Below are 20163 nucleotides of genomic sequence, written 5' to 3' on the forward strand. Positions count from 1 at the left end.
GTTAATTTGAGAGGAATGACAAACAAAACTAAATTATTGAATATGTATCTGTCCTATAGGGTTATTTTTATCTTTGGAAAGTAGAAAATTGTCATTTCTACGATCTGGAAATGAAAACAGCACCATATGTCAAACATATATTGACTAATGTAGCTTTATTTGTCACTCCTCTCAAATTAGCTACAATGGAGATGACAGATTTTCGAACTCAACGATTCAATTGCACCTTCAATCTGTGTTATTTTTAGGAGTGGTTTTTCCTTATGGAAATTTCTCTCATTTCATTAGTTATCTCATGCACAGAAAAAAGTAATTACTCTAAAGAACAAAGAAAATATTCACATGTAACATATCTCAAGTGTCTTCGATTTTGATAAAATTTCGCAGGTATATACTAACATGAAATAAAGGAATACGAGTTTTTTTTTTTTCGGTAAAACTGTTGTAGTGGGCGAAGTTATAAATGTTGACGCCAGAAAAACAAGAAGAAGTGAACCGAAGTGAAGAAATTGTGCACAGATATTGTAGACAATGAGGAATAAGCGTTTCCTATTTTCCTGGAATAAATAGTTGGGTGAGGCACAGTCCCTAACAAACCTTTGATTACCAAATATCAAAAGTACTGACAAGTATGCGTTCCTAAACGATATGCAGAATTGCAACGAAAATTTGTATAGGAAAAATACACAAAAAGAAGCGAACACGTGATTTTAGTTTGTGCCTGAAAACAGTATTGGTGCTAAAGCCTCCCAAACAAAAGTAAATATTACCATAGAAGCCCAGAAGAAAGCGGACCGTAGCGAATGAAGTTGTGCGATCCGAATTGCTTCAAACTTGGTTCTACAACAGTAAGCAGAAAATAAACCGACACCTGTTTTTACTTATGCGAGAAAATATTATAAAGGTCAAAGACGCGTTCGTCAAACAATGTTTGCCTTATTATGAACAGAATGAGGTAGAAAGAATGATGCTAGCAGAAGTAGTCTTGATGCTTTAGTCGATTTACCAGTTTTCCCTAAAAACTTTTGGATAACATATTTTCTGTCAATTTTTATCCAATCAGCTTTAGCATAAAGACTGTTCATCATGTGACCATGAATTGTGCCTTGTTCTCTTTGCAATGAGCAATCCTCTCAAACAGTATCTCTCCTATGTCGGTATCAACTACTTGAAGGAAAAAATCTCAAAAAGTGAAATTTTTATCTGGGAAAATCCCTTCTCTCAAAGTTTGCACCTCTCTGGGCGCCCCTGTGTTATTGCTCGATTTTCAAAATTATCTGAAAACTAATACGTAATGTATGTAATACATGTGTAAAATTTGAATCTCTTATACCGAACACTGAGGACGGGTAAAAATATTTAGTTATTTGTCAAGAAAATTCCAAGTTCCTTTAATTATGACAAAGAACATGCTATTATTTTTAAAATTTTCTGACACATCTCTGTTTATCGTAGGAGTGAGAATTGTGCCTCGTTCTCTTCGGAATGATGCATCTTTTCTAACCATACCATACTCATGTCAGTATTATAATCATGAGAAGAAAAAAGTCCATAAAAAGGTATTTTTTCTGAAACAATAATTTTTTCAAAGTCTGCGCCCCTCTAGTAGAAATTCCTTGTTTTAGGATTTTTTTTTATCTTGGGGTACATGATACCGACATGGGAGTGGTACTGTTTGAAAGACTGATTTATTACAAAAAGAACGAGGTACGATTCATAGCTTATAATAAAGAGTGATAATACTCTAGATTAAAGATGCAAAAAAGCCGGCTTTTTTGAATCGATGTTTTTTTCATATAAAAGACGGTTTTTTGGAAAAAAAACGGGAATTTTGGAAATTTTGGCTTTTTTCATTTTCATGATTTTTCTATCTAAATACCTTTCTTATAGTATATTCTATAGTTAGATAAGAATTCCATGACCTAAATGCCATATTTCGCTCTAAAATTCACTATCAAGATTGATAGAGCACATGTTTTACGAATTAAAGCTAACGTGAAGAATGTAGTATTTGAGGGCAATTTTAGAGGCTATTTAACTTTATTTTAACTTTTGAGTTATCGACATTTTTTTCTTCTCGGGATCATTTCAGTTTGTCATCCGTGTTTCATTTCTAAGAGCTTAGTACTCTAGCTTCTAGCGCAAAAGTTAAACTTACGTTTTTCTATATATAAGTAAAAGCGTACGTTTTTCAATATATCCGTCAAACCGCTCTTCCACATTTCTGTTATACTTTAGCTGTGCAACGATTTAGCAATAATTTCCCGGATACAACCTTGAATACTAATTTATACAAATAATCAATAGCGGATTTAGAAAAGTAATTTCGGGGGGATTTCTCTGATTGTTTCGTTTTCTAAAATGTCCTAATTTTATTTGGGAGCAGCTTGAAGTTTATGAGTACAAACATAACTAATATTTCCCTTCGTTTATATATTTAGCGATAATCTTCCGGATACAACCTCATTGAAGATCGTTTTATACTGAAAATCAGTGGCGGATTTAGAAAAGTATTTTGGGAGTCTTTTTTCTTATTAATGTTAATTTTTCTAAACATTCGTAATTTTTATTTGACGGCAGCTTAAAGTTTATGAGTAAAGGCATGACTAATAGATTTTTCATTTGTTTTAGACATTAAGTAATTTTGGGTAACAGGCTTCAGTCCGAAAGACCGGCCCCTAACCTTCGCAAAACCGTCACAGCTGGTAATTAGTAATAATGACGATTTAAAAACAATAAGAAAGGAAGTCGGCCAACTCACAGTACACGCACTATTTCTACTTCACAGATGGAATGAAGAAAAGCTTTGTCAGAATTATCGAATGTTGAGTTGAATCCCGGACTTCCCGATAGAAGCGCAAAAGCTCCACTCAGTCATGTTTGTTGTGCAGTTGTATTTATCTTAAGTTAAATATATTCCGTAGTCCTTTTTTTTTGGGTGGCGGTGGGGTGAGGAGAGTTCCATAATGATATGAAGGGTGTGAGCCAAGAACATGATAACTAAGAAATTTTCAATTGCTGAGTTATGCAGCACCAGATAGACAGCAACGCATACCACTTCGTTTAATCCTTCATGTATAGTCTTATGGAAAAATTAGCTTTCCGACTTTCAAAATGGATTGTGCAGCACAAAATTTCTAATTTCTTAAAATAGTAAAATTGTGGGTTACCATGTTCTTGCCTCATAACATTCATATGTTGAATCCCTCTTGTTAAAAATTCAGAAAACTTGAGGACTGAGTAAACCGTGATGGTGGTTATATAAAAGTGTAGAATTTCAAGAATATACAAAACCAAAAGCTCTAGATGTGCAGCCTTTAAGTGTATCATATAAATCTAAGTATTTTTCCTATGTTTTATTTTAATTTTATTTTGTTCCATAAAGAGAGTATGGACTATTTTGAAATAAAAATACTACATAGAATTTTGCTAGTTATTTGTGTATTTTTTTAATATACAAAAATACGTAATAAATACTTAATAAAAAAATAAGTATTTACTTTTAGGGTTGGCTGGTTAACACCAGCTGTTTTTGTTTTCTTTTTTTTTAATAAACAACTGGTTTAAACCAAAAAATAAAAAGAACGAAAAATGCGAATCGTGTGAACTTCATGGTGACGTTTCCCCACATCAAACCATTTGCATTAGTTTTATTTCCTTTTCACCTTTTAATCAAGGTGTCCCATGTTCAATTCTCGGTCGAACCACAACCCTTCTTTCATGCGCAAACAAAGTAACGGCTCGGATGTCACTTTAAGAAAAAGTCTTCTTCTTGATAACCTCGGTATTACGTAAGGATATTAAGCCTGAACATACGAAACGAAACCAAATTGTATATTTCTGCATACCTGAATGCCTGTTGTTTTATAAAGAAGGCCTCCATTTTTCCCTTTTTGGACGAGATTTTCTCGCCTCAGGTATAATAATAGTTACACGTGATTGAGGCAGTTGGAAACACTGCTTCATTCGAAACAAACTTAGGATCGAACCATGATCATAGGGTAAATAGAAATATGTAAGGAATTTTTTGAATAAAATTGTAAAATTTAATCTCTTATTTCTGTAGTCAAAGTTTGTGACGTCACTGCTCCGAGGCATCGCAGGCGTTAGTTCTTTGATGCTTCCACTCTTGAATAAATTCGAAAAACGTGATGTGAAAATCTTTACTAGAGATTTATAAAGCAATTTCCAAAAGTCTACTCCATGGTGCATACACCATATATCCTAAAAGAGTTAAAAGACTATCTTACAAAGTAAAACAACGGTCGTAATGATACAGTCATGTCTACTAAGACCGCAACTGAGTCATTTGTAAACTTTTAGTAGCACCAGAAATCATTATCCTATTGATCCAATACGTTTCGATTTGTTTTCGTTTTTGTCTAAGTTAAATACTAGTTTCCCTGTAATAGCTGTTCTTCCTTTGCATCAAACTTCACAAATATGTCCGGGATCTAAAGTTTGGTCTTTAACATGGAGAAATTGCAGATCAGCAAGATATAGTATGCTAGATTTTCTCTCCTAGTCCTACCAATCAAGTCCAATAACTATATTTTTACAATAATAAGTTGTTTTTTTTTTAAAATATGCATTAGGTTAGATTAGTACATGCTTACCAACAATAAAATTGATGATTATTAGTACATACCTCCATCACCTTCCGGTACATCTGTATGTATTACATCAACAAATTTAGCTGCATGCCTATCTAAGACATGTTTTTTATCAGCACTATCGTAACCTAGACTTGGAGGATCCAGTCCTGCAAAAATAAATCAGAAATCCTATATTTCATGAAAGTTGCAATTTTTGTGTACAGTTTTTAAACATTGTTTGTCTCACTAGAATATGGGGATTCCAATACCATAGGATAGAAGTAACTTAAGTAACGCTCCTATATCAAATGGGAAGATTGAAAAAAATATACTTTCCGGACGAAGCTCTTATAGTTAGGTTACAGCCTTCTGTAAGTCCACATCTCAAATAGCCTCGGCAATAAAAAGGATAATATGCTCTTATCTATCCATCAATCTTAGGATGTAATAGTTTATTTTGTTACACTTGAATATTTCTATTATGATTTTATTCAGTCAGTATACTAGATCTGTGAGGAATCGAACGGGGTACTGTTGTACCTAATTAGGATGTAATTCTATTAAGATAGTAAAGTGTATTGTTATTGACTTTAGCAGGAAAAATGGAAAAGAGGTAACTGGACGTTACGTTAATAGTAGTACAAGATATAAAAATAAACCTAGCGAAGTATATTCTTATTATACATAAAAATAAATCGTTATCTATAATATATCTTATTTATATTATAGTTAATGTTAAGACCTGTTCACTACTTAGCTGTTTACACATATCTAACAGACATTTTGTTGAAAATTTACTGAAAAACATACCGTTAGTTTCCTTCTCAAATTCGTGTAAGACTTTCGAATGTATTTGAACCTGATACACTTTCTATGGAAGTCGCGTAGACTGGAGTACTTTCTATTACAAGTCTTTTAATAAACATTTTGACTGATACAATTTGTTTACATAACTTTGAGAAAGGGAAACAGCTCTTCAAGAAAAATGTACCATTGCATGTAGTTTTCCAATAACGAATTTTCTATGAATTTTGTTTTAATGAATTTCACTGAAATCACATACAGAAAGCAGATAATTATGTATTATTGTTTTAAATATCTTGTAACGGAATTAGTTTTTAATTTTGCTTTAAAAAATAAGTGTTTAATTAATATAAATTTACAATTACTGTGTGAAGTATACTTTCCTATTGTCAATAGAAAAATTGTATTTGAACGTTGGTAGGTGTATATTCCTGAAAAAAATTCAAAACATATTGCTTCCTTTTCCTGCTAATCTTTTGCACCTATGAAAATTAAATATTTAAGAAAATTACGTATAATGGGCATCTTTTTTTATTAACTTAATACTGTATTATAGTATTCTATGTATTATAGTCTCAGAAACGGAACATTGTTTGTTTTATCAAAAATGAGGCCATTAGTACTGTGAACACATACTTGTGTCTTAAGTTCCTAACAAACCACGGTGTTTCAAAACAACACCGGAAACGTTTGGGAGGTGGTTCCTGACACCAAGATAAGACGAAAAGTATAGATCAACCTGCGTTCCTTTCGGAGTTAGAGGCTGCCGAAACATGAAAAAATGGAATATAAAGGCCCATAGTTCGAACACTATTGGACCTATCATTGCCGGATCAGGTCTTTAGTTAGGAACTAGGATGTCCCCTACCAAACATCCATGTTTCAGAATGCTGCGGTACTTCTGCAGCGATTTTTATGCAGGTAGTTGGTAATTCCTACCAATTATATGCCCGTACCCAAACTGCCTCTGTAAAAATTGTTGCGTAATTACTAAGGATTCTGAAAAAGATTATTGCAAAGCATGCTATTAGTTCTTAAGTGAAGTACGGTAGGTCCCATAGTTTTGGAGCTATGGACCTTTAAAGTTCATTTTCTAAATATATTTTCGGTAGCCTATAGGTCCAAAAGGAAGCATTTGTGGAACCAAGTTAGTCTATACTTTTCGTCTTATCTTGGTGTCAGAAATCACCTTCCAAAGGAAGTCGGTGTTCTTCGGAGCAGAGTTCGCGCCCTTCTTTTAATATACCACACTTCACTAAGTATTCGGGACACGTCACAGAGGATCCTGATAGATTTCCTTTGCTTTTCGACTAGCTTGCATTGTTGCATTCGTGGAATGAGCAGAAAAAGAAAGAACTATTACCTATGTATTTACAAGACGTAGCACTCGATTTAGTCCTACAGTTTAAGGCTCAGAACCAGTTAGATTGGCTTAATTATGGACAATTAAAAGATAAATTTGTTGATTTGAGTAGACCAAAATTACCGACATATCGGGCTGTGTTTGAAATATTTCAAGTTCAGCAAGGTGAAAACGAGCCAATAGATGGGTATTTTCTCAGAAAATTGAGGGTCATTAGACAAGTTCTGCCTCAGGCCACCGAGGAGCAGAAAATAAAATATTAAATTTTATCCTTAGGTTTAAAGAAAAACTTTTTACAAAAGATAGCGTTAAAAACATTTACAACTGTTCAGACCTTACAGACACTTCTACATAATCTGGAAAAAGCTAACAACCAAACGAAGAAACTGGATTACGTAGAATTACAACAGCCAATTTATTCACTTTGCGATCAGAATTCACCAGTCAGCAATTTAAAACCCATCAACAGTTGCAGGCGATTCCTTCCTTCTGCATCAAAAACAACTCACTTATCCACTATGTAATCCAACATCTAATTGGAATCAATACCAGCAACCAGACCCAATCTTTCCTACACCCCCAGCACCAAAACTACAGGGGGCATCACAAAATCAATTACCTCCAAATCCTTCCCCCCAAGTTACTAATCCGAATCCCCCTCCTGAACTCCCCGCGCCTAGCACATCTAATACTTCTAGTGCAAATAATTCATTAGACTTCACTAAATTATCAAATCAAATGGCTGAACTCTCTCTCTTTTTGTAGCTCAAAATGTTATAAAGAACTCACAATCTAGGAGAGGTGGCCGTAACAATCAGAAGACAAATGGAAAGAAAACAATTCTAAAAATAATAATGAAAATAATAGTAATAATCCTAGGCCGGAAACAGTTATAGTATGCAGCACATGCTATTAAAAAAGTCATTCTTTCAGTGCTATAAGAACAAGCAGCAAGGAAACGCCTAGGGGGGCCCCAAGACAAACCCTCTTAAGACCTTCCTCTCAATGTTTTGAAGGCTGAAAATCAGGTAAGAAATAAACAAAAACAAAATTGGCAAATACATCACTTTATGCAGTGGCTCCGTTATCCGATAGAACGGAGAACATTAAAATGCTAAATCAGGCACATAAATTATTAATTAATGTAACAATTAACAAAGAAAAATATCCTGTAATCATTGATACTGGTAGTTAATTGAGTCTATGGCTTCAAAATTGGCTTCCTTCAAACACAAAATTGATTCCTTTTAGCACTAATCTACGAAGAATTGAGAATTTTTTCGTAAATTTACGCTATATAAATTTGATTAAGTTCAGATTGGCTCAACAAAATTTTCTCATTATTTTAGAATTTTAGAGCATGGAGACTTTATGCCTTTATTCGGTGAAGACATTCTAAATCGTTTACAGGCCAAAATTGACTTGCAAAATGACATGTTATCGGTATACAAGTAACCACGTCCTCCGTTGTATCCAGTTGAAGTTGACACTCAAGAAAAATTATATGCTAGCGCAATGCACACAATAAAGCAGTACGAATCGGCTGACGTATTTACTACTCGAAAGGTTACTATACCAGCCATGTCACATTTCTTTTTACCAATTAATGTCAAGGATCGGCAAAAGGATAATAAATATTTTGTATCTCTCCATTAGAAAATTTGCTGGACAAATACGGACTACAAACGTTGCCTGCTAAAGTACCTAACAATAATTTCAGTTTATTAATATCAAATCCTACTAGTAGGCCGGTAACGTTGGTAAAGAACACCCCTATTGCAAATGTTGAAGAGAATGTTCAAGAAGTAGATCTACAGGGGGATTATCAAAAAGGTGAACAAAATGACGAAACATTTTATAGAACGGAACAAGAAATTCAGAGTAGGCTACTGAGACCAAGTCACTTTTTGATGTTATGTTATTCGACATCAATCCAAATTTAATGAGTCAATGGAGAAAAGCTGTATATGATCTACTTTTTAGATACAGGGATGTCTTTTCTTATACACCAACTGACATAGGCTACTTTCGTGGTTATGTACACACCTGTTCACAAAAAGCTGGAAACTCGTTCAGAAACTAAGTCCAAAAAAGTGAGCCTAGATCCGTCACAATTCCCGCAGATCTATACACAAGGAATTGCATTTTCCCTCCGTTCTTAATATAGACAGTAGCTGCAAACCGTACTGTCATCCGAGCGATGTGAAAATGTAACAACAAAATCAAACTACTTATTTCTCAGATTAATATTGATTCCACACTTCATGCACAGTTCCAATATGCAAACACAATCAATATCTTAAGTGGAAATTACTGAAAGAGACCGAAAATGACTATTTAAAACTTCAAGTGTCAACCTGTGCTTGGAGCGATACAATTATCAATATTATAACGCCTTAAAGATGGAAGGCTTTACGCATATCAAGCAGCGTGTAAGGAGCAATTGATGGATAGTCATAAAGCTGATCAACTAGCATTTGCTGAGGCAAATATTGGTCGTAACTGGGATCATGTAATGTTCACAGACGAAAATATGTTCTCTTCAGCAAATGATGTTCTTCGACTTGTGTATAGACCCACAGGAAAACGTTACGACCCACAATACATGCAGAGAACGCATAGTATGGGGCATATTACTGTCCACTGCTGGGGATGGCTGTGTAAGGATACAGTTGGTGAATTACTCTGTATAGAAGATCGATTGAACAGCCAGAAGTATCTGAATATTGTGCAGTATGGCTTGCTCCCCGCTACGAGAAATTTATTTGAAGACGGCATCGTAGAAGTTCGACAAGATCATAGCTCAATACATGATTCCCATCTAGTTAAAGCCTGGTTTCAAGAGGAACCCAATGTTGAGCTAGTCGACTGGGTTCCAAGAGGATCTGACTTGAACCCAATGGAAAATCTATGGGCGGAAGTTACAAGAACTCTACATGAAAATTGGCCTGATCCCCCACCAAGGACAGCTCACGCACTTTGGGAGCTAGTTTGTGACGTGTAGGAAGAAATAACACAGGGACGTCCATATGTCGCTAGCTTGGTTAACTCATTACCAAGAAGAATAAGATGCGTCATCGAAGCTAACGACGATTATACGAGATATTAATAACTGAATAAAGATTTGTCATCATAACCAGGTGACCTTCGAGCTCTTTCAAGAGCTCACTAAGTTTATCCATCTTTCCTTTAATTTTGCTTTCATTGGGACGTTTGCGTTTCGTCGGAATGTCCAATATATATTAATTTCCGCTCCTTTGTTTACCCTACACAGATTGTCCAGTACTTAGCACGTGTGTCTTTGGTGTACGGCGTACCAGGTTCTATTCCCGCTGGGAGAGGCTTGTGTTTTAACCTATCTGTGATAATTCTGTGTTCTTGCCCCTGTTCTTAAAGACGTACTACCAAAAGTATAAAACCGAGTAAAAGAATTAAAATTTTTGTAAAAAAAAATCAGTTACTAAGGAACGTTCAGTAAGTCAGATTTGTTTTAATATCTAATGCCTAGCACGTTCGTTGTTGGGTCTTATAGTCGCGGGTTCAATTACCCTCAACTTCCTTCGTGCAGTTCAAACCGATTTTCCTGCAATGCGTTAGGGGTGCATTAAAATTGTACTTGAACTAGAATATATTTGCATGAATCACCCGTCTTCTTTAGCCTAAAGGACTTAAACGTTGAGAAAAGTATATGGTAAAATGAAATAAATAATAAGACAGTAATAATGTTATTAATCTGTATCTATCTACATAGGATATAAATGAAAACACGTCGTCTATCAGAACAAAAAATGGCTTAACCGTTTGAAATGATTTTTATTAGATAACACTTTCATCTATCTCTGACTCAAGGGCACCCGAAGGGGTCAGGGTGGGCCGCCCTCTTACTCACAAAATTTATACGAACAGAAATACCAAAGAGAATATATAGCAACCATGATGATAGCCCCTCCTAAAACATTTTAGGGTACCATGCGCGGACTGCTTGTTGTCACGCCATTTTTTATTAAATTGGGTATCCAAACAGAGAAGAGAAGTTAAAAGTTATGCCAAAAATAGAATATCTCACATTTGTGAGATGAAACTTGACCCCATGCCGTTAACGTCGCCAATACTTAGTGGCTCACTTGCTGGTAAATGTTGATCGTCGATATAGAGAAGCATCGAAAGATTGCCGCTAGCGTGTCCGCCGCAGGGATTCGTTGAGTCGAAACAGACATCTAGAGTAGGGGTGTTGCAGTTACCACCACGTAGCGGCGAGTACTTCTTTTCGGTCCTTCTTTCGATTCGTCGCGGAGAATCGACGAAGGGACCGAAAGGACTTATCGCCAGTCATGTGCATGCGTTTATTATTATATAATTGTTTTTCATGACGAATGTTCCTAAAGTGAGCTCCGAGGTCAAGAGTAATCCATGCTTCTACATCACAAAGTTGCTGTTTCGCGCCATTCCGGGAGAACTTTATATATAGTTTGTAAGTGCTTTTTAGACTCATCTTAATGTAAATGGATCATGCATATAGGCTATTTAACATATTTTGGTGGAGGAATTTTGTAATTTATTGGAATTTCGTCGCATCTCTGCCACCGGTGGCCCACTGGTGGTATAATTTTCAAAACGGAAGTGGGGCCACCGTGGATCGTTGCAGTGGGGCCATCAATTTTTGTCGAGAGGTTTAGTTACCCATTCATGATCCACCGACACTTACGGCACGGGGTAACTCTAAATTAAATTAATTAGGAAATCACTATAGTTGCTATAAGAACTAGTTTTTGAACTTGGACTGTGTAATATTCGTCTTTTGAGGCAAACATTTAATAAGTTCCACTTCGACGATCTGCGGTAAACAGTAAACCAAAGACGATAGGTTCAAACCCACAATCCAATGCTCACAATCGAAAACATTCTGTAAATCTGCATTTCCTATTTTAAGTGTAATAAAATATGTTCATCCGTTATTAACTGGTCTGTAGAAACAATATGGGAGCTCATGGTAGTTGCCTCAATCCAACTATAATCAATGCCCTTAATTTCTTTCGTGCAGTTCAAACCGATTTTCCTGCAAGCTGTTACACAACGACAATTAGTCTAGTTGTCTACGTGTCGAACTGCTGAGCCAAAGGACGAGGGATCGAATCTCGGAGATGGACATGAAAAATTTTATTACTTGGAGAACTATACATTTCACCCTTAATAAACTGAGCATTCAAACAGTTTGTGCTTCCGTGGAAAAGAAAGAATTTATTTCAAGTTTGACTTGTGAGCAGCGAAGCAAAACGAATTGGGCTCATGGTTTTCCGAATACCTGACGATTTGAATAAATCTTACGACACGATTTTAACATAGAGTTAAAGAGCTTTCTGATACGTATAAAGAAATTTCACTGACCTAAAATCCATTAGGAAATAGGACCTACCAGGAGCTTCAATACCACGTTTGCGTCTCTTCGGTGAACGCTGTATCGAAACTTCCTATATAAGTTTCACTCATTTGACGTCTAGTCAGTTGACCGTACTTGGTTTGTTAGCTAACTATATTGAAGGGGTATAGATGAAAAATATGCAAAATCCATTTTTCAATTTTGTCAGGAAACGAAGACAATGTGACGCCATTATGTTTCAGAGTTGTTGAACTTTTGGGGGGGGGTAGATTTCACTCAGATGCTGTAAGTAGTGACTACTGCTGTTAACCACTTCTTTCTTTCATTTTTCATTTACAGATCCTATCCTCTTTCAAGTTTGGTTCCATATGCCTTTCCATTTAGTTTGATATATTCTGTTCGATTAAAGGCATATTCTCAATCTTTTATAATATGTGCATATTAAAAAACGGAGAGTTAATTTCAAGAGAGTTAATTTTAAATAAACTTGCAACCAATTTGTTAATTACTACGAGTATTGAGTTCTTCATCATTGTATGTTAATATATATTCTTCACTGTTTACCTTCTAATAATAATAAATATTTATTCCAAATTTAGATATAATTGGAGTATATGAAGTAAGTGGGTAATAAAGCAGTTAAAGCCAATATCTTACTTCAGTATGTATCATATATTACAATTATGCTGTAAAAGTGATGTCTCCACTCGGAAAATATATATTTTTCTATTGGAAAAGCTGTCTCGACTCAAATTTTGTCAGGAAAATTCTTTCTCAACTCGACTCTCTGCATCCCTAAGGATGGACAGTTTGAAGAGCCTAGTATTCCAAAGTTGGTGGGGTAACCAATTACACCATTACGCAACTTCTATTTCAGATACAACCATTATTATACACTTCATTTTCACAAGATGTGTATCGACTAGAATTTTATCAGGAAATTCTTTCTCGACTCGACTCTCTGCATCCCTAAGGATGGACAGTTTGAAGAGCCTAGTATTCCAAAGTTGGTGGGGTAACCAATTACACCATTACGCAATATCTATTTCAGATACAACCATTATTATACACTTCATTTTCACAAGCTGTGTATCAACTAGAATTTTATCAGGAAAATTCTTTCCCGACTCGACTCTGTGCATCCCTAAGGATGGACAGTTTGAAGAGCCTAGTATTCCAAAGTTGGTGGGGTAACCAATTACACCATTCCGCAACATCTATTTCAGATACAACCATTATTATACACTTCATTTTCACAAGCTGTGTATCGACTAGAATTTTATCAGGAAAATTCTTTCCCGACTCGGCTCTCTGCATCCCTAAGGATGGACAGTTTGAAGAGCCTAGTATTCCAAAGTTGGTGGGGTAACCAATTACACCATTACGCAACATCTATTTCAGATACAACCATTATTACACACTTCATTTTCACAAGCTGTGTATCGACTAGAATTTTATCAGGAAAATTCTTTCTCGACTCAACTCTCTGCATCCCTAAGGATGGACAGTTTGAAGAGCCTAGTATTCCAAAGTTGGTGGGGTAACCAATTACACCATTACGCAATATCTATTTCAGATACAACCATTATTATACACTTCATTTTCACAAGCTGTGTATCGACTAGAATTTTATCAGGAAAATTCTTTCTCGACTCGACTCTCTGCATCCCTAAGGATGGACAGTTTGAAGAGCCTAGTATTCCAAGTCGGTGGGGTAACCAATTACACCATTACGCAACATCTATTTCAGATACAACCATTATTATACACTTCATTTTCACAAGCTGTGTATCGACTAGAATTTTATCAGGAAAATTCTTTCTCGACTGGACTCTCTGCATCCCTAAGGATGGACAGTTTGAAGAGCCTAGTATTCCAAAATTGGTGGGGTAACCAACTACACCATTACGCAACATCTATTTCAGATACAACCATTATTATACACTTCATTTTCACAAGCTGTGTATCGACTAGAATTTTATCAAGAAAATTCTTTCTCGACTCGACTCTGTGCATCCCTAAGGATGGACAGTTTGAAGAGCCTAGTATTCCAAAGTTGGTGGGGTAACCAATTACACCATTACGCAACATCTATTTCAGATACAACCATTATTATACACTTCATTTTCACAAGCTGTGTATCGACTAGAATTTTATCAGGAAAATTCTTTCTCGACTCGACTCTCTGCATCCCTAAGGATGGACAGTTTGAAGAGCCTAGTATTCCAAAGTTGGTGGGGTAACCAATTACACCATTACGCAATATCTATTTCAGATACAACCATTATTATACACTTCATTTTCACAAGCTGTGTATCGACTAGAATTTTTTCAGGAAAATTCTTTCTCGACTCGACTCTGTGCATCCCTAAGGCTGGACAGTTTGAAGAGCCTAGTATTCCAAAATTGGTGGGGTAACCAATTACACCATTACGCAACTTCTATTTCAGATACAACCATTATTATACACTTCATTTTCACAAGCTGTGTATCGACTAGAATTTTATCAAGAAAATTCTTTCTCGACTCGACTCTGTGCATCCCTAAGGATGGACAATTTGAAGAGCCTAGTATTCCAAAGTTGGTGGGGTAACCAATTACACCATTACGCAACATCTATTTCAGATACAACCATTATTATACACTTCATTTTCACAAGTTTTTTCTTATAATTACTATAGGAATTTTCTATCTAAATTCAATTATGGATAAATGTTTCTTATGTAGCAGCTATTATCGATGCTATACAGTAGAAAACAAGTACACATTCAATGTAAATAAATAAAAATATAAGATATTATAGATAACTGGCATTGCGATTTAATCCGATTTTAAGCACTACATATTTTCTAAATAACTGTTCAAATTGCTTTGTAAGAATCCCGATTGTGAGGTACCTTAAGTTTTTTGTAATGAAAAAATACAAGCATATATATATATATATATATATATATATATATATATATATATATATATATATATATATATATATATGTATGTATATAAATATATATATATATATGTGTGTGTGTGCGTGTGTGTGTATGTGTGTAGGTGTATTTTAGGGAACTTCCAGGCTTGATCTCCGCACCGAAATTTTACGTTTCTTCAAATAAAATATTTAAAGTGAATGAAATATCTTGTAGAATGCTCACATTTCGAAGAATGAAGTTAGCAAAGTTCCCCGAAATATATATATGAATAATTTTCATTTTAGGCATGTGGTTTTAAGTATTCAACTGTGTTCACATTTCTCATTTTAGCGTTTCCCTATATGAATTATGGACATGGCGGGCTAGTAAACGTGACAGGGATTTGAAAAGTGACAGTTTGTCGGATAATGTGTTTCCAATCACTTTACAGTAGAAATTTATTTTTATAAAAATGTTCTCATATATTTAAAGAAAAGGAAGAAAACTTTAACTTTCCGCGCGGAGGCTCGAACACTGGCCCTTCGATTCGGAAATGTCAGTAGCAGCACTAAACTCGCTTGACCACAGACGCAACTTACAAGAGATTGTGTTATAATATTAATAATAGAATCGCTACAAGCACAGGTTCCAACTTGGAGATTTAAATATCTATTTCCTGTCGTTTTCAGCAATTTCTACGTAAGAAAATGGTTGATTTTGCATATTGGAACTGTGCATGAGGTGGTTGATTTTGCTCTTACTTTTTCACATCGCTCGGATGACGGTATGGTTTGCAGCTTGTGTATATATGAAGAACGGCGGGAACATGCAATTCCCTGTGTATAGATCTGAGGGAATTATGACGGATCTAGAGTCACTTTTTCGGACTTAGTTTCTGAACGAGTTTCCAGCTTTTTATGAACAGATGTGTACATAAGATAAAGGAGCCTCTTTTCATCAGAAATCACCTCCAATTCCATTGGGAGTAAGACTGCAAGTTGATTTACAAATTAAACAACTTTTAGACGCTAATATTAAAGAGACTAGTGACAGTTCCTTTTCCTCGTCACTTCTCATAGTGATGAAACCAAATAGTTCAGAGTTCCGCCTAGTTCTTAATTTACAGGCTTGCAGTAAATTTACACAATATTTGAACATTCCGCTCCAGTCCATAGAATATAGTTTACATGTACTTAGAGGCAAATCTTGCATTTCAACTATTGATGTAAAATCCAGTTATTTCCAGCTATTTTTGCATCCTAAAGGTCTAAAATACATTACTTTGAACTTAATCATACTAGAAAGGCGTATAAGTTTCAGTGCTGCGTAATGGGACACACCTCGTCCGCGGCAGCGCTAAGTATAGCTGTACGCATGCTTTTAGAGAGTGTACCACCTCGCGTAACAGCGTTTGCGGATGACCTCGTTATACGCAGCAAACATTGGAAACAACAACTGTCGGACTTGCAATTGCTATCTAAAAGGTTAAGAAAATACGATTTTAGAGGAAACCCGAACACGACCCATCTATTACACTCGGAATTGCAAGATTTAGAATTCAGAGTTAACGGAAAAGAGATAAAAATATCACCTAAAATTTCCAACAAAATACGAAATTTTAAAAAAACAACCTCTAATTAGATCTTAAAGAGTTTCGTGGGACAATGCTCTTATTTGAGGGCACACATTAGACATTTCACAGTAAAGGTGGAACCATTTCAAGTTCTTTTGGACAAAAATTCAATATTTAAATAGAAAATACAGCATGATGAGCTATTTGAAAAACTTAAGACGGATATTATGCAAGCTCCATCTTTGTTACGTTTTGATCCATCATTGGAGGTGCGAGCATATTTAGATGGATCGTCAACCTCCGCAGGCGGCATATTGGCTTGCTACGATAGTAAACCAATCAGGAACGAGTTGTTTCCTACTGTAGTCGCCGTTTTATCAAAAACGAGAGAAGAGCCTCAATACTGCAAAATGAACTACATACACTGATATATGTCCTGCGAAAATTCCGATATGTCTTACTGAATAGACAATTTAAATTATTCATAGATGCTAAATGCTTGGCTTCACTCAACACCCAGCCGGACAAAGTCGGGAAATTTAGTCGCTATAAAATATTCTTAGCGGATTACAATTTTGAAATTCAACACATTAAAAGTCGGCAGCATCCTAATAAGTTGTCTACACTCCGAGCCGCGAAATATTTTTCTCTTAAGAATGGAATATTATATAGAACTCAGAAACATCCCCAATCAGGACTGCTGTATTTAGTTTGTGTGCTAAAATCTTTGCTAAGCAAATGGTTTGATGCTATCCATAAAAACCGAATGTCACGATACTTCGGGTATACAAAGACATACCAGTCGGCGCTTGGGAAATACTATTTTTGTAATATGACAGCTTACATAGCCAATAGAATACAGACATGCAATCTCTGCCAAAGACTCTAGAAGTTACCAGTTAAGCCGGCGAGCCAATTGAAACATCAACCTCCCAAGAAGATTGCGACAGTCTGGCAGTATAACTCAATTGGAAAAATTCCAATGGGAGAAGGAAAATTCAAAGACATACTAGTTGCTATTGAATTGTCTAAGCGATACTGAGTAACCAGAGTTTTAGACAACATCACAGCAGAAGAAATTGAACAATTTATTTTATATAGCATTATTCTTAAATACGGAGCTCTCTCATACCTGTATTTGGACAGACACCCTGTACATAACGCTAAGAGGCTGCAGAACACAGCATTATTTCACAATTTTGAATTTAAATTTTATCCAGTGTATGGCCACAAAAATCTGTTTGTAGTGGAAACGTTCCACAAGATCATAGAGAGCGCTCTTAAATTTTCTGTACAGGAAAATCAAAATCATTGGCTAATTCCATTCGTATCATTCTCAGTTAATACATTCGTTCAAGCCGGAACTAAATATACAAGTTTTTCTCTCATGCACGGATATGAACCTAAGACTATATCTGATATTGCGTTAGCGTCAACTCCGACGTTATGCGTAGACAAAGAACATTTGAATAAGATACGTGAGGTCGTACAGGATAATTTAATCGCAAGTTGTAATAAACAGAAAATATATTTTGACCGTAGGCATCTACAAACTAATATTGATAAGGGCCAGAAAGTACTTGTATTTTTTTCTCAATCGTCAAATTGGGATACCAGAATCTTCCTCAACCAAATACGTAGGACATCTAGAAATTATCAAAAGAGTTAACCCTAATCTTTATAAGGTCAAATTTCCAGGACCATCATCATTAGCAGGAGCAGCATTTAACATTAGATTATTCTAATAGACTATATATATATAGCTTTAGCTCAAATATTTTACACCTTATACAGGGTAACCAAGAAATTATGCTGTTCGCATCACCAACTTTCCAATATAAATTATCTTTATATCCTGGTGACAATTGTCAGTTTTTAGTACTTGCAATTCTTATCATTTTGTATATATTAGATATCCGTCTTCCCTCAATACCAAAAATATAGAAAAAAACTCGCTTAAAAATATCTCCTCAAATTCCAATGGACACATTTTATAGCAATTATATGATTAAGGAGCAACCGACATTACAGGGCCCAACGCCACTCACTATAAGTGAACTAATATATGTGTATTAAGCCATAGCTTAAAACAGCCCTAACTCAAGGGAAATGAAGTGACACATACTCACCGATCCTGCCTGTGATTAGGAACTAACTGTTTAGTGCTTTCTTCTGCTACCTTATTACTGCTCCGAAAAGAGAATTTTTGATCAGTGTTGCAAGTGTTATTACTGTTTTTAGTGATTTCTTTTGTGATACCTCAGTGTTGCCAACCCTCATATAAAGAAGAATAACTCTTGGCTTATTTCTTAAACAAGCCAGGGGGTAAAGTATCATATGTGATATTGTAAACTAACAATTCCACGCATCAGTGTTTACAAACACCACCACGTGCTTCGGCAGGAGGATCTCCCACTAGATGGATCTACAGTCACTTACAGACGACGGCATCTGGCACTTTCCGCGGAGCAGAAGACGACATCGAAGCAGCAGTGCCACCGCCACCCAAAGGACAATATAAATTGGATTAACGAAGACAACTCGACACCAGTTTTCTGGTGATCCTCCTCTAGTCTGCTACGGGACTTTTGGAGTAACCTAACCTCGGGCCCCTAGTCTGCTACGGGACTACGTCTATCCTATCTCCTGGCTTAGCCTGTTACGGAGGTCTGTCTGGGAATCCTGACCTCAACCGGTTAGCCTGCTACGGGGCTCTGTTGGCCACTTAACCTGCCTCTGCTTGCTATGGAGCATTGGTTCCTTATTTCCCCTCTGCTTAGCCTGCTACGGGGCTCTGTAGAGATCCTGTCTGCCACTTACGGTCAAAGACTACCTATTTCTAACCTTTCATATAGAGAGATTATTTTGTATAGTATTTTGTGAAAATACTTTTATAATGGAAGCTTTTATAATAACGCTGGTAGTGGGAGTCGATTCCAGACACTTTCTATTAAACGTTCTACCTATAACCTACATGACCCAAAGTTTTACAATAGAATAGTTTTAGGTCCTTGCTTGTATGTCCACATTTTAACTAATATTATGAATTTCTAACTTTTCAATACATTTCTTTCTATAGAGAAATTGAACTTATCTTCTTCAGTCCATAGGTGCATATATGTGCACCTCTGGTTTTTATTTACCTCCCATCTATGTTTATTACTAATCGTTTGTTAGACGGCGTCAACAGTCATCATTACACGAACCCATATTATGCTTTTTTTAATTGTGCTTTATTTTTTTCCAATTTATGTTTTACTATCCTTTATTGTTAATTTCAATCATCCTTTTACATTAACCGTGTATAATGTATAATAATTCTAAATATCTTTATCTATTTATTACTGTCTTATGCCACGAGTTTCTTTCATATTTAACGGACTTTCTACTTAATTGAGTGTAAAGGGATCTGATTCAGGTCGCGTACTGATTATAAAATCTTTACACGTTACTTAAACTTTTTCTCATAGAACTGCGCAGTTACACTTACAAGAAAACTTTTGTTTAATCATTGTTGGCGGAACGTTTTCTTTCTATTT

General features: G+C 35.6%; 1 protein-coding gene across 1 annotated transcript in view; it reads right to left on the minus strand.

Annotated features, from left to right (window-relative positions):
- Window positions 1–20163, minus strand: part of LOC145667498 (pancreatic triacylglycerol lipase-like) — a 256451-nt gene that overhangs the window by 88403 nt on the left and 147885 nt on the right. Inside the window, exon 7 of the mRNA XM_081734975.1 lies at window positions 4649–4762. Within this exon, the coding sequence (XP_081591101.1) occupies window positions 4649–4762 (114 nt within the window). The remainder of the gene's footprint in view (window positions 1–4648; window positions 4763–20163) is intronic.

The sequence above is a fragment of the Thermobia domestica genome, chromosome 13 (assembly GCF_964235325.1).
Source record: "Thermobia domestica chromosome 13, izTheDome1.hap1.1, whole genome shotgun sequence".
NCBI lineage: Eukaryota > Metazoa > Arthropoda > Insecta > Zygentoma > Lepismatidae > Thermobia > Thermobia domestica.